At 41.2% G+C, this 16,421-nt stretch overlaps 1 protein-coding gene across 1 annotated transcript; it reads right to left on the bottom strand.

The window, feature by feature from the left end:
* Window positions 1–978: 978 nt before the first annotated feature.
* slc1a5 (solute carrier family 1 member 5) lies at window positions 979–16,215 on the bottom strand. The gene is made up of 8 exons (XM_084419299.1): window positions 15,411–16,215; window positions 10,270–10,312; window positions 10,117–10,170; window positions 9,720–9,886; window positions 9,363–9,596; window positions 4,581–4,775; window positions 4,357–4,491; window positions 979–3,103 (listed from the first exon to the last, which is right to left on the bottom strand). The coding sequence occupies exons 1-8, from the start codon at window positions 15,959–15,961 to the stop codon at window positions 2,872–2,874; spliced, it is 1,611 nt and encodes a 536-aa protein (XP_084275425.1). The 5' UTR covers window positions 15,962–16,215; the 3' UTR covers window positions 979–2,871.
* Window positions 16,216–16,421: the final 206 nt, after the last annotated feature.

Raw genomic sequence — 16,421 nt, 5'->3', positions numbered from 1 at the left:
TCTATGTGTTCCATGTTGGTCCTGTCTAAATTAGCCCCAGTATGGGCCCCAAAGGGGTTTATCTATGTGTTCCATGTTGGTCCTGTCTAAATTAGCCCCAGTATGGGCCCCAAAGGGGTTTATCTGTGTGTTCCATCTTGACCCTGTTTGAATTAGCCCCAGTATGGGCCCCAAAGGGGTTTATCTATGTGTTCCATGTTGGTCCTGTCTAAATTAGCCCCAGTATGGGCCCCAAATTGGTTTATCTATGTGTTCCATGTCGGTCCTGTCTAAATTAGCCCCAGTATGGGCCCCAAAGGGATTTATCTATGTGTTCCATTTCAGTCCTGTCTGCATTAGCCCCAGTATGGGCCCCAAAGGGGTTTATCTATGTGTTCCATCTTGACCCTGTTTGAATTAGCCACAGTATGGGCCCTACATGGGTTTCAGAGCCAGAGTAGCTTTATTATATGTGGCCCTGGACCATAAAGCCAGTCACAAGTCGCATGGGTATATTTGTGGCAATAGCCAAAAATACATTGTATGGGTCAAAATTATCGATTTTTCTTTTACACCAAAAATCATTAGGATATTAAGTAAAGATCATGTTCCATGAACATATTTTGTACATTTCCTACCTTAAATATATCAAAAATGTATTTCTGTGAGTGGATGCAACAAAATCGCCAACAGAAATGAACAACTTTAAAGATGATTTTCTCAATATATAGATTTTTTTGCACCCTCAGATTCCAGACTTTCAAACAGTTGTATCTCAGCCAAATATTGTCCTATTGTCCCAAATATTGTTCTATCGAAAGCTTATTTATTCAGCTTTCAGATGATGTATAAATCTCAATAAAAAATAAAATTTAATTACCCATAAAACTGTTTTTGTGGTCCAGGTTCACACACAGCCTGTTCAAACCCTTACACCATGCCTACATTGGCCCCACCATGTAATGTTGGCTGGGAACTCAAAAGAAAGACAACATTGAATTATATATAAAAAAAAGAAAGTCTTTATTCTGCAGTGAGCGTGGAGTACATTCACTGGTTCTCTTAACAGTACTCTTTGGCTCCGCTGATGACATCACGCAACCATTTATGATACGACCACCTGTTAAACCCACACATATCAGCATCAACAGGGCAGCAACACTACAGCCACCTGGAATGAGAAGCCTGCACATACTACAGGCTTTTAATGGAGTGAAGTCAGTCACACAGAACACATGTGCGAATTGAAATACATCCATGATTCTAAATAAATCTTGAGCACTAACGGAACAGAAAAGAAATAAGACTGATAGATAATAGAGCAGACTACAAGCACCAAACACCCTATTAAAATGATGGTAAGTAAATAAAATAAAAGTAATGTTCATCTTTGGTCGGATTTATCCGCACACAGATCAAATGGGAGTCAAAGTGAAGTGATTTCTACAGAAATGTGCTGTGTCGACTTTCTTTTCACCATTGTGACAAACATTTGGTCAACATACAGTACACTGGCAAAGGTCTCGCACCCTGGTACTTTCCTTCAGCTGGTGTGTTTAGGTTGTACATTTATAAAACATCTCCATAAAAAAGGAAATTTAGAATAAAGCAATTCATTTCAACTATTAGTTACAGTTAAACATTCACCAGTAAATTGTATTAGAATTTTCTGCCGGATTCTTCCTCCACATAATTCCCTACCTTTAGAAAATGCCAGGCATTTCATATTTGTGCTCTTCTCCAATAACATGCATAGAGAAAAAACAAAAAAAGAAGAAAAAAAAAGCAAACAGATCTCAAAGGTATGCTTTTAAAAAGCAAAAATTGTATACTTCATTTTTGGGGTTTTTTTTTTTTTTTTTTTTTTTTTTACAAAAAAAGGATATGCAAACAGTATATATATATATTTTTTTTCATTCACAAATTCTTTAAGCAAACAAAAAAAGAAGATTCTAAGAACAACAGAAAAAAAATAAGTCTGGATTCATGTTCTAATCTATGGCTTTCTTCTGAAACTAATCAAAACGGAAGCTTTACACCTCTTGACCACAGATAGTTGCTTATCAACCAGCACTCCCTCACACCAACAGGTTTCCACAGCCTTGGAGCTTTAAGACAAAAGACAAAACTTGCTAGTGTTCCTGCCTGATCAACTTGATCCCAAAGAGAAAGCAGCAAACCGTAATGGTGTCTGCATAAAGACAAAGATGTCAGCTCTTAACTGTCAGACTTCCTACACCTTTCTTTTGGCTCCTCTAACAGCAAGAGTTCAGTGAAGGTATCGGCACCTGTTAGATTGGCCAACATCTGAGGAGCCTGAGGTGTTTTAAAGGGAGTCAGCACGTACGAGGTATTTCAAAGCGGCATAATGGAACAGCATGCCACCTAAAACGTATTATTTGGTGTGTTGCTAAGACATTAAAGGATGCAGAGGTTCTGAAGGTACTTTGGCTTTTTAAGAGATATTTTGCATGAAAAAGGTGTCGAGAGAAATCTGAGTTTTAAATTAGAAGCATATAATCAGAACTATCAGGGCATGTATAATAATAAAAATAAAAATATTATTTTAAAAGGCTGGACTGACTTTTTGTATATATAAAAAGGAGTAAAGAAAACAAAAATGAGACAAAAAAAAAACAACAGCATCTGGTCAACCAGTCTGACCAGCATCTAATAAATAATCGTTCAAGCATTTTTCCATCTAAATGTGCATAAGTTTTGGCAGATTCTTTTCATGAAGAGCTGGGCTTAGAGGAGGGCCAAACGCATGTAGTCTTTGTCCTTTCTTAAATTAAACCGGCATCTCTCCCATGGTCACTGCGAAGATGCAGAGACGGATTTAGTGAGATCAGTCAGGTAGGGAAGGAAAGTTTCTTGAAATACTGTGCAAATCTACATGACGGACTCCTGGTCACAGGGTTTAGGTCCAGCGACCTCTTCCAGTTCAAAGTTTCCCTGTTTCTCGATGAGTGGAGAGTTTTCTGGCTTTGAGGCGGGGTCTTCCTCCACTCGCACCATACTTAGCTCCGCCCCCTCCTTTTTACTGGTGCGATCCACATAAAACTGCAGAAGACCTGCTCCGTAGGCGTCACCTTCCACATTGATGACGGTGCAAGTGCGATCGCTAAATGAAAAAAAATAAATAAAGTAGAATGAGGATGCAATACTATAATAATGCCTTTTAATGCTAACAATTCTTGTTCTCCTCCCTATCGGCAATCCATTCAGCTTTCCCAAACCAACTTTCTCTTTAACTAAAGGTGCTCTTATTGATCGGGCGCCGATCGTTATCAGCCGATAAATAGCTTTATACATTTTGATCTGTGGTCTCTATAAAGGCTGATCATGTGACGCAAAAAACTTTTCTATGCACAGCTAAAATTATTAATAATTGTTTCACTTCATTCACTGGTCTGGCAGTTCTACCAGATGTCTGAAAAGGACAATAAATTTGCAATGTCATTGCAACGATAGCAACCCTACAGTAATGACAGCAAGAATAAAGTGCATTTCTTTCCTTAACAGTGGTGCGCTTTCTTTTCTACCTAAAAGCCCAAGCTTAACGTCCAAATCAGCTGGATCAGTAATTGTCGCAAAATACAGTCTACTGTTGCTAAATTGAAGGAGGTGCACGATAACAAAGAGTTACTAAAACTGCACAAAGTCGCGAAAGTGATAGCGTTCCTCAAGCGGCTTTCTGTGAGAGCGCTCCGAGACGGAGTGGAACACGGACGAGCAAAGTGAACTTTGAGCTTCAGGTTGGCTCCTACACGGTTAAATACTGCCCGGGGGCTTGAGGAGTATTCGCTTTAACAGGGTTGGTTATGTCTTACATGAACATAAACAGTTGGGAAATAAGTTGCGTGTAACAGTATATGGGATCCGTGCATTCAGTCTTAAAGTGACAGCAGCCTAATATTCCTGCTGCCGTCTGTCATTAATGTTAATCAAACAACAAAATACAGAGGAAATCACTCACCACTTTAGTAGATTTAGTAGGTCTATATTAATTTCATACAGTGAAGACTATGCAGTGTTGTTTTACATTTGATTACTTTGTTGATAAAGACAGTTCTGTTTTTCATTTTTATTATTTATTTCACAGTAATGCTATATGTGTTAAGCTCTAAGCTGTTCCTAATCACCTCTAAGAGAGGGTATGGAATTTGTTGCACATGTTGCTTTGCAAAACATAAAGAGTTGTCAATTCACGATACTTTCTCATCTCTTCATTTTTTTACACTTAAAATGCATTATTGTTAAGAATAGTACTATTTGATGCCAACACAGCTTCCACTGATCGGTAACCGGCCCCAAAAATCCTGATCGGAGCACCCTTATCTTTACCCCACAAAAACATCTTAACCCGATACTCACACAAGCCAGTCCACAGCCAAGATGAGTGACAGATCGTTGGTGGGCAGCCCCACTGATTCTAAAATAATGGCCAGCGTCAGCACCCCTCCAGCAGGGATCCCAGCGGCTCCCACACTAGACGCCGTCGCAGTCACGCTATAAGGAAATAACAGTTAGTCTACAACGTCAACATCTGCCAATCAATCAGAGAACGGAGGTGACTACAAGACATCCGATTAACTCACAGGATGGTGATGACCTGGACGAAGTTCAGCGGGATTCCGTTAAGCTGAGCGATGAACACCGCAGCTACACACTGGAAGCATGCGGCTCCGTCCATGTTGACGGTTGCTCCGATGGGCAGGATGAAGCGGCTGATATGCTTAGACACACCGTTGTTCTCCTCCACACATTTCATCATTAGGGGCAACGTGGCGGAGCTGATCAGAAAAGCTGATGGTTATTTTCTGCTTAATTATGCATACGCAATACTCATTTCATAAATCAAATCAAAACAAGGCGAGAAATCAAAATTAAATGTGGTGTAATAAAACACAAAATCTAATAGGGTAGGAATCTGATCAGAGGAGACAGCTGAGGTACATGATACTTTCACATGTGTTTGGATCCAAAACGGATGTAAACACCAGTTTTTGTTTTTATACAGACCGAAACTAAAAATTTTAAATAGAGGTTCCAAAAGGACGCTTTAGTAGCGACGCCATATATGTTGAATTTAAATACTATAGGGCTGTTGAATGCTGGAATCTCATTGGTTGACTAATTGTTCAAAGGTGTGCAAATATTTTCAAGGATACACGGACAGCATAAGTAGTTCCAGGCAGGTCTTGTATTGACAGCACATACTCTCTCTCTCTCTATAACTGCATTAGACTGCTGAAGCCTCCATTGCTAGAATCTAAATTGATGTTTTGGAATTAGTAACGGAGGCTTAGGGTGAAATGCGTAAGAAATTTAAATACTATAAATAGCCCTGTGACAGCCCTGTGACCCTGTTCAAGATGGCGCCGCGGATGGCTGCCTCGGTGTGGAGCTCTCCAGTCATTGTGTTGTTTTTGTTCGTTTGTTCTGCGTTTAGTCATTCTTTTCCTATCAGTTTCACCAAAGACGAACTTCTGGACATTAGGAAACACACACCAGACAAGTTTTTTACAGATTTTGATTACTCAGACGTTTTACTGGACATTCTCGTTGGAGGCGCAGCGGTGTTGTTAAAACGCGCGGTCAGACGCAAACGCGGGAAGCGCGCCGGCGCGCTGGTTAAACTCCGCGAGCGCGGCCTCCGCACTGCACTACCCAGTATTCATCTTGCGAATCTCCGATCTCTTCCTAACAAAATGGACGAACTTCTTCTCCTCACCCGCACTAATAAGGACTTTTTAAACTCCGCTGCTCTGTGCTTCACTGAAACCTGGCTGAGTGAAGCCATACCGGACAACGCACTACATCTGCCGGGCTTCCAGCTGTTCCGAGCGGATCGCATCGCGGAACTAACGGGGAAAACGAGAGGTGGTGGATTGTGTTTCTACATTAACGAAAGTTGGTGTTCAGATGTAACAACACTGAAGAAGATGTGCTCTCCTAATTTAGAGGCGCATTTCATAAACTGTAAACCTTTCTACTCGCCGCGGGAGTTTTCCTCATTCATTCTCGCGAATGTTTACATTCCTCCAGACGCGTGTGTGAGCGCGGCGCTACAACAGCTGGCTGAACATATAGCTGAAATGGAACAAAGGTACCCAGACTCTCTTTTAATCATTCTTGGGGATTTTAACAAAGCAAATCTCTCCCGTGAACTGCCAAAATACAGACAGCATGTTACATGTCCTACCAGAGACAGTAATATATTGGACCACTGTTACACCACGATAAAGAATGCGTATCACTCCGTCCCACGGGCAGCTTTGGGGCTCTCTGATCACTGTTTGGTTCATCTTATACCGACCTACAGGCAGAAACTGAAATCAGCTAAACCTGTATTAAGGACTGTAAAAAGATGGACCAACGAAGCAGAGCAGGATCTACAGGCCTGCTTCGATTGCACTGATTGGACTGTTTTTGAAGCTGCAGCCACCGATCTGGATGAGCTCACAGATACTGTAACATCATATATCAGTTTCTGTGAGGATACATGCATTCCTACCAGGACATTCTTATCATTCACTAATGATAAACCATGGTTTACTGGGAAACTCAAACAGCTTCGTCATGCCAAAGAGGATGCTTACAGAAGTGGGGATAAAATCTTGTATAACCAGGCCAGAAACAAACTGACAAAGGAGATCAGAGTTGCTAAAAGAAGCTACTCTGAAAAGCTGAAAAACCAGTTTTCAGCCAACGACCCGGCATCAGTCTGGAGAGGCCTGAGGAACATCACCAACTACAAATCACCATCCCCCCCATCTGTGGAGAATCAACAACTGGCTGACACTCTCAATGCATTCTATTGCAGGTTTGAGAAGCCCAGACTCACACCTCACACCCGCCCTGATGTGCACTTCACACATCCACCATCACCTCCTGCAACCCCTCTCCTCCCCCCTTCTGCCATCCAACCTGAGCTTAAGGTCTGTGTGGAGGACGTGAGCAGAGTCTTCAAAAAACAGAAGACTAGGAAAGCTTCAGGCCCAGACGGCATCTCATCTGCTTGTCTAAAAGCCTGTGCTGACCAACTGGCCCCAGTCTTCACGCAGATCTTCAACAGATCATTGGAGCAGTGTGAAGTCCCCTGCTGCTTCAAACGCTCCACTATCATTCCGGTTCCCAAAAAAACTAAAATCACTGGACTTAATGACTACAGACCTGTCGCTCTCACGTCTGTGGTCATGAAGTCGTTTGAAAGACTGGTGTTGGCCTATCTGAAGGACATCACCGGACCCCTGATGGATCCCCTTCAGTTTGCTTACAGAGCAAACAGGTCTGTGGATGATGCAGTCAACATGGGACTGCACTATATCCTGCAACATCTTGACAGACCTGGGACTTATGCACGGATCCTATTTGTGGACTTCAGTTCGGCCTTCAATACCATCATCCCTGATCTTCTCACAGCCAAACTGACTCAGCTCTCCATGCCATCCACAATCTGTCAGTGGATCTCCAGCTTCCTGACGGACCGGCAGCAGCTAGTGAGACTGGGGAAACTCACATCCAGGACCCTCACCATCAGCACTGGCGCCCCCCAAGGGTGCGTTCTCTCCCCACTGCTCTTCTCCCTGTACACTAATGACTGCACTTCTAAAGACCCCTCTGTCAAGCTCCTGAAATTTGCAGACGACACCACTGTCATCGGTCTCATCCAAAATGGTGACGAGTCTGCTTACAGACTGGGGGTTGAACAGCTGGCTGTCTGGTGCAGTTATAACAACCTTGAGCTGAACACGCTCAAAACAGTGGAGATGATCGTGGACTTCAGGAGAAACACCCCAGCACTCCCCCCTCTCACCATCATGAACAGCACTGTGGAAGCAGTGGAGTCATTCAGGTTCCTGGGCTCTACCATCTCCCAGGACCTGAAGTGGGCAAATCACATTGACTCCATTGTGAAAAAGGCCCAGCAGAGACTGTACTTCCTTCGCCAGCTGAAGAAGTTCAATCTGCCACAGGAGCTGCTGATCCAGTTCTACTCAGCCGTCATTGAGTCTGTCTTAAGCACTTCCATCACTGTCTGGTTTGGTTCAGCTACCAAATCGGACATCAGGAGACTACAACGGACAGTCCGGACTGCAGAGAGGATTATTGGTGCCCCCCTGCCAACCCTCCAGGACCTGTACTCTTCCAGAGTGAGGAAGAGAGCAGGTAAAATCATCACAGACTCCACTCACCCTGGACACCCCCTGTTTGAACTGTTACCGTCAGGACGGCGACACAGATCACTGGCCACAAGAACTTCCAGGCACAGGAACAGTTTCTTTCCACAGGCCATTTCCCTTCTGAACACTTAACATGCCCCCCAAAGCATATGCCTGTAAGTGCAATACTCCCACTGTCTAGTGCAATAAACTCAGGTGATATTTATATCTATATTATTCATACTACTCAAAATACTGTAAATATGTTTATAATCTGTAACATGCGCTAGACTCCCACTGTCTAGTGTAATATTCTCCAATTCAGGTGATATTTATATTATTCATACTACTCAAAATACTGTAAATATGTTCATAATCTGTAAATGTTTATTCAGACTAAACCCAACTGTGACCCTACTTTTTTACTTTTATACTATTTTTATTTATTTTTTATATATTTTCATTCTTAGAATTTGTATTACTATGTTCTTGTTGTATTTGTATTTGTATATGTGCACTGGAAGCTTCAGTACCAAGAAAAATTCCTTGTGGGTGCAAGCACACTTGGCAATAAAGCTCTTTCTGATTCTGAAATTAGTCCTACACATAGGTGTTTTAAGGACAAAAACCTGACAAATGTCTTGAAATACATCATCTTAATGTTTTGAGGTGTGGTAACCATAGTATAAGAGGAACAATTGACTCGGGGCTGTTAAATTATTAGAAAAATAATACACACCCAAGGTGTAACTCTTGGCCGCATTACCACCTTGGGTGCGCATTATTTTTCTAATAATTTAACTGTCCCGAGTCAATTATTCCTTACTTCTTGCCATATCAGCTTCACAGGCTTTTACATAGCCTATATAGATTCAACATTAAACAAACAATACACAGCTTTTGTATATACAATTCTTTAAATGTATTTCAAAGTTTGTCCTGATAAAAGCCGGTGTCTGATGACATAAAAAAATTGGGCAAACCAAAAACATACACTTTATAGACCTGTTAACCTTTAAAGGGATAGTTTACCCAAAAAATGAATATTAATTTACTAAAAGGGAAGCTGCCAGGAAAATGATCCTAAGGGAACATTACGTTCTCTGGGGACCGCCCTGATGACTGGTTCCTACAAGTGAGTTCCTATAATTACTTATAACTACTGCCAATAAGGACTTTTTTTTTGAAGATCGTAAGTAGCTGCTGTCCATTTACCTAGAGGAGGTTCCAAAGGCAGTAGCCAAAGCGGTGACCAATCCCAGCAAGAAAGTGTAGGGGTTCTTCCGTGTAAACACAAAGTAAATGAGCGGGAGGACGAAGAGACCGTGGATGGCATGGCCAACGACGCAGCAGGCAATGTACTTCCCGAGGCTGGCGAACAGCAAGCCGACATCCTCCATTTCCACAATCTTAGCGGCAACCAGGAACATGATACCCAGTGGTGCATACCTTCAGACAGGAAGACATTGAGTTACGGTTTGACAGAAGCAAAGAGATGAATGGATAGGACACCGCGATCCACAAATTGGGAACAAACATAACTAAACACAAAAGTACATGATGTGCCCTCACCACATGATCCAGGAGACCAACACCATGGTGGCCTCATTGAAAGAGTTGAAGAACTTAATAAGGATCTCTCCTTCCTCTCCAAGTTTCCTCAAGGCCACCCCAAATACCATGGCAAACACGATGAGACCCAGGATGTTCATGCCATCCACATCTTTGCCATCTGGAACCTAAACAAAACCACACAAATGGCTGAATTAAAAAAAAAAGATTTTTTTTCCATCTAGAATAAATATAATTATTTATTATTATATTGATAATTTATTCATTAAAAAAAAATCTATGCATTTATAGAATACATTTTTTAAAACAAATATTTTTACATTACATATATTTTTAGAAATATAAATGTATAAGTGGAGTTTCAAGACAATCCTAAGTTAAATCTGGGACTTGGTACCTTTTCCACGGTGAAATTGGTATCATTCTTCACAATCTTGTAACCCGTGGCATACTGTGAAGAAGAAACATTCAGAATCATCTAATAATAATCACACGTCACATAAAACACATCTGCTTCTTTTCATGTTAAACCAAATCTTGTTAAACCTACCGACTGAAAGGCAGCTGATACCAGGTTAGATGGGAAGATATTTCTGAAAGGAGGAGAAAGGTAGAAATTATATAACTGAACTGACATACTTTAAAATCAGAAATCAATGAATCAGCCAAATAAATCAAACAAAGCTTAACTAGTTAATGTCAGAAGTTGACATTTTCATATCTTGCATTAACTAAAACGCAAAGTATACTTCAGTTTTTAAGCGTTTACTAGGTTTACAGGACACGTGACAAATGTTGTCATCAGCTTAGTACACACATACTGCCCAACTCTGTACGCACATGTGCCTTGAAGTTATTTGCACTAATGAGGATGTGTGTACGTGGATTTAAACGAGTACCAAGACATTTTTCCACTCATATCTTCTGATGAGAAACAGCACAGACATTAGACAAAGCAGCAGCTTAACTTTCAAGTGAGTTTGCGTTGAATGCATGCGTTTGCACAAGTTGTGCATTCGTCTGTATGTATAAGCCAAGCGTTCACATCAAAAGTGAAGTATACTTTGGGTATTAGCAAACACTATTCAGAATAAGGTAGTGAGAGAACAAAGATCCAATTCTAGCCAGAGTTTCAGGCCACCCACAATAAAAATCCTCACAGTCCTGACCAGCCAATCTGTGAGCAGGCTGATGTGGAAATAACTTGGAGAATTTAGTCCGATTATATCCCTCCACTAATCCCAATTCCACACATTACCTCCTACCCCTATAACCCCTTTCCCTCTAATGGAGAAGAACTAGATGAGCACTAGGACCTGCCTGGAGATGGGGATTAATGACAAACACATAGGCAACATTCAGGAATATTCCGGTATCCCTGACCTTAATATGGTCCGTGTGCGGAAAAAAAAGAAAAAAGGAAGTCTTCAATCGGATGGAACAATAATGCCTGGTACGATGTTAACATGCCACTTTTTGTCCAGTCTATGCTCCGGTTACATTTCCAAAAAAGGCAAAGTAAAAAGCACCGTTATAGACTTTATTCTGAACACGTCTGGATCCTGTTGCCCTTAAGGACCTTAATAAATCGCAATCATTCCCACTAACACCTAAAGAAGCCTGGAAGGTGCGAGGAGACGAGCGTTATCTAAAATAGTACAGCCGAAGCAAGATGAGACTGGAAAACCGAGAGAAAAACAACTTCAAAATTGCTGTGCTGTGCAACAGGCTGTATCCCAGACAGAAGGTTGCTGCCATACATCTATGCCAGGGGTCGTCCCCACCTCAAATTTCACTTGTCTGAACATTTTAAAGAAAGTTAGAACTTAAAATAAATGCAAAACTCTTTAAGAAACCCAAAACTCCAGGAGGAACCTGCATAGCAACACTGGTGACACCAGTTTACACCATTGATTGATGCACTCAAATGTTGTCACAGGTTTCCAAAGCTTTTTAGGCAGCATTTACAACCACTACTAATACCATGCAATGACAAAAATGTCAACAATTTAATGACAAAGGCGTGATGGAAGTTTCTACGAAGGCGTGTTACAGGGAGACATGTCAAACAGGACCTTGTTGAAACGTGGCACTCCACACACCTTGACAAAACTTTTATCAAAGATTTATCTCAAGTCCAGTGTTTGTTTACATATTAAAAGTAACCATTAACAGATAAATATAACTACACTCTGCCTTTGCCCAGTCTAAAAAAAAAAACTCAGTTTACACAAAAAAGGCCAGGTTGTGCGGGGGGGTTGATTTCACATGCACTGTACGTAAAACACACACTAATGGATTAAAGGAACAAATCAATTATTTTATAATTTTATAATATTTTATATTTTATACAACAAATTAATAATTTACTGACCATCATGACATTCCATGACGCATTTGACTTGCTTTCTTTGTTCAAGCTGCTTTTTTCCATACCTTGAAAGTGAATGGTGATTACATCTGTCAAGCTAGATTTCCAGTGAAATTTCTTCAATTTCAGTCTGTTTGGCACATAAACCAAACAATTTGGCTTGAAAAGAAAGCCTAGCACATGAGTTGTCTAGATCACTATTATGGTGGTTTTTGGCCCTTTTTCGCGCTTAACCGCTCATTCGCTGGAAAAGAGCAGCGTGGACATTTTTCAAAACTTCTTTTGTGTTCCACAAAGAAAGAAGGTCACACAGGTTTGCAACATCAAGACTCACTTTGGGTTTGGTTGACTCTTGGCTGCGTAGGTTTGCGCAGAGATAACTGATAATCGTTTGCACCTTGGAACCCATTTCCGGGAGTGCGTTCTCGAGCCACCAGGAACTGTTTTGTGCGGATGGAGCGCGTTGAGGGTTTTCGCAACGGCAGTGAATCAATCAATCAATTAAAACTAACTTTAGCTGGAAATTCACTTTTTTCTAGAGCTGCTGTAAAGCCAAAACAATATCTGTTACTGTAATTTCCTATTATCACTGTAAAGTCGCTTTGAAAATTCATATTGTTAAAAGCGCTATATAAATGAAGGTGACTTGATTTAACCTTTAAGATAAACTAGGCTATATCCTTTGCGTAATACGGTGGAATGAGGTCTTGTTCCACGTGTTGTTGTTGTCAGGGTCTTGCCTTAGCCAACCTGATATGGCAACACAACTACAGATAACAGCTGAAACAACTTACAAAAACGGATACCAGAACGTGTTTGTAGACTTTCAATAGAAAGGCCGTCTGACTGCGTGCGTGTAAGAGTGTGAAATCAGCAGGGTCCACGGTGGTCCTTGTGATTGTATGACAGGATTTATTCACAGTGAAACTCCAAGAGAGAAGACCCTTTGATGGATGACATGAGCTACATAAGCTGCCTAATTTAACCCTACTTCTGTTGTCCAAGTTTGCATGTGTTTGCACGTGTGTGTGTGTGTGCGTGTGCGTGTGTGCCCCTCATGTGGCAAGCATACGCCACCTCATTGACTTTCCCTGGAGACAAAGGAGCAACACATGTTTCAGTTTGGCTGTAAATTAGGAATCCCCAACACATGTAGACTGAAACCTTTTTCTTTTCAATGATAACTTCTGTATTCTGAGGAATTGGTCAAAGTATGGAACAAGAAAATGCATGATGAGGAAGCACATGAGAACTAAAATAGTTGTCTGTTATGGTTGAAAAAAATGAAATAAAACCCCCCACAGAATTGTAAAAAAGGAACTTCTGTTAGATTTAGAAGTTATTAAACTGCATTAACCTAAAGCAGCCTCAATGCTGTTATAAAACAGGCTTTGGCTTTTTAGCTCCTTTGGTCATGTGGGAATGAATGAACGACTGTTAGCAATCGAAACCCGGCCTCAAATGATCAACCATTATTCCTTTCCCAGTCTTGAAACCGGAATCAATGGCACTGAGATGCAGAGAAAGAGCCACTGCATCTCTGTTAAGGTGACAATATTCTATACCTCATTTAAATGGTTTTCATCTATTAATAAAACATGGGACCTGAATGGGGACCTAGAAAATATTAGGTATTGAGTTGAAATGACTGATATTTATTAAAAAAAAAAGGTATACAGTACAACAATCTCACTTTGTGGGACGACTGACATTTCCAAGGACAGTCACCCTAATGTGTGTCAGTGTAAATATTTACATTTTGTAAATATTCAAATGAACATGCTTGTCTGGTGAAATTTTTAGAAGATTTATAAACGGTTTACGAAAAAAAACTTTGTTGTTGTTGTTTTTGAAGGTAAATGAGAACAGAGTGTCCTCTTCACATCACTCTGTAAAACACATGATGAAATTTGACCTGTTTACAAGACAACAGGGCCAACCCAAAAAACCCACCCATAGTCGGTTTTAGGCTTGTGGAATGCAAAAAAATGTTTGCCTCAGTTCAAAGAATAAATATGGGTTTTCTTTAGAATGTCTATTAATTTTAAGTGGTAAGGGGTGTACACTTTAACTAAGTGCCTAAAGGTCCATGCACCGCTGAAGAAGAAAAAATATAATTTGTGCATTTATTCTATCATGAGTTGCGGAATCACCGAGAAAAGGGAAGGGTAAATGGCACAGCAATAAACTCTGACCATCAACCTGGCTGCATCCTCTTCAGAGCGGATTAATGCGCCAACACGCGACGCGCGCGCTAAGCTGATGCAACTCTAGTATCCGTTTACAGCACATGCAGATCAACGTCACGCAACCCACGCTATAGATAGTCAAAACTATGTCACTGAATGAATTTACGAAAGTCGATGAAAAAATAAGTGGCGTTAATAAAAAAAAAGAAGGTTAATTAAAAAAAAACAGGCGGCTCCTGAGCAGTTATTACTTTCCCCCCCATGTATGTCGCCAGTCGGTGACTGCTCCGATTCACTTTATTTTGGCAATAACATCTTTTTTTTTACAGATGTTGTACAATTGTTTTACTCTAGTTACATAATGTCACAAATGTTTCAACCCTTTTTTGTTCTTGGCATATTTACTTAATGTGTTCTTTCCTCTTCCTGTTCGGCAAAGCTACGCTGGCAGATGAAGCGGAGTTAGAATCGGTTCTTTCGAACAGTTGGCTTGGCAGTTGAAGGGGATTTAGAATAATTTCCACGAGTCGGTTCTTTCGAACGCTTGGCTTATAAAGGTAACGTTCAGCTCTTCTTGCGTCATGTGGTCGCTGGCATAGCCTAAATGCTCTAAAATTGCAATAAGGCACATGTAGCCATATATTGCTGTCGCTTTTTAGGGTTGAGCATAATTTTAATAGCGGTGTTTATTTTCTACCCCAGCTCAAATTGTGTTTGCACTTGAATGAAAACATGCTTTTAATGCCAACTTTTGTTTTATATGCATGTTGATAAAATGCCTGTACAATTACGATTGTGTTAATTTCTGCCATTCAATTCAGTCCGACTCGTGAACGAAATGCTCAGGCCGTTCAAACATGAAAAAGGACCATTCAAACATTGAAAAGATCCGACTCAAAAGAACTATTCGTTCACGAAACTGACACGATACTACTAACTCCACACACTAACCATGTCTTAGGCTGCCTATACGTCATAATTCATTAGTTTGATGGAAATTTAACAACATGAAAGAGTTGGAAACACTGTGGGTTTACTTCCGAATCAAAACCGCGAAATGTGTGAACACGTGTTTATTGGCGTAAATTTGCGGAACAATTTACAAAGCGTGCCGTGACGTTGTTGACTCACCTTATTAAATCTAAAAACGAATCGATGACTTCTTTGGATTGGGGAACACCGCTGTCATCCAGTGTGTTGAGGGATAGTTTTTTCCCGTCATTGGCACCAGGCTTTATAATGAGCGCCATAATAACGCCGATAGTAGACGCGATCAGAGTGGTCACCAGAAAGAAGAGCATCGCCCAGCCGCCCAACTTGCCCAGGGCTTTGGGGTCAATGCTGGCAGCCCCGGACACCAGACTACAGACAACCAGAGGAATAATGATCATTTTGAGCAGGCGGATGAGCAGCTCACCGGGGAACCCGAAGTAAATGATCTGAGTGCGGCTCAACCCGGCGCTGCGCACGCCGAGCCCGATGAACACGCCGATGATGACCGCTGACACCGTCAGGATGACCAGCAGATTGGCCATGGCGATTCGTTTCAGCTTCTGCCCGGTGGTCTCCGGCGCGCTCGTCTTGCGGTCACTCAAGCCATTGGCGACGCCGGTCGGGTCGCCTATGTGCGCTTCACCGTTGGACGTCTTTACAACGTCTATGGAGATTTTTTCTTCTGTCATTGTGCTGTCTGAAGGTGTCCTGGTGTCCGGAGAGTGAATGTTAAAGCGCTAGGAGTCTTTGGTGTGAGCTGATTGTCTCTGCCCTCTCCTCGTGTGCTGCTGACAGCGTGGAAGTGAATAAGCATAAAGACGCGCGCTCCGCGTGGGAAGGGTAGCCTAATCTACGTTCGAAGACGTCATAGGGCGGGGCGTGCATCCAAATGAGCTTGACAAAATACTTATCTAATATCCTCTTTTGAGAGAAAGGTTTTGAAATTTAAATATACAGCAGGTCTTGTGGATGAATAGCCTATATCATATTAAAGTTTATATAATAGGCAAGTGGCCTTAAAATGTATGAATGCCATTAAATAACTATAGTATCAAACAAATATCAATGTCAAACCAAGTGCCTTTTTTAAATAAAAAAAAAGCACTTTTCAATACAAAAATTAAAAAAGCAGTTTGATTGGTTTAAAAT

Source organism: Rutilus rutilus (genome assembly GCF_951802725.1).
Source record: "Rutilus rutilus genome assembly, chromosome: 9".
Lineage (NCBI taxonomy): Eukaryota > Metazoa > Chordata > Actinopteri > Cypriniformes > Leuciscidae > Rutilus > Rutilus rutilus.
The sequence above is the reverse complement of the archived record's forward strand: the minus strand, read 5'-3'. Positions and strand labels throughout refer to the sequence as shown.

Excerpts from the sequence above, each read along its gene's own strand:
- slc1a5 (XM_084419299.1), bottom strand. The coding sequence starts at position 15,961 with ATGACAGAAGAAAAAATCTCCATAGACGTTGTAAAGACGTCCAACGGT. Across the intron at positions 10,171-10,269 it reads TATCAGCTGCCTTTCAGTCG|TATGCCACGGGTTACAAGAT; the intron begins GTAGGTTTAACA and ends TCTTCTTCACAG. Across the intron at positions 9,887-10,116 it reads CCAATTTCACCGTGGAAAAG|GTTCCAGATGGCAAAGATGT; the intron begins GTACCAAGTCCC and ends GGTTTTGTTTAG.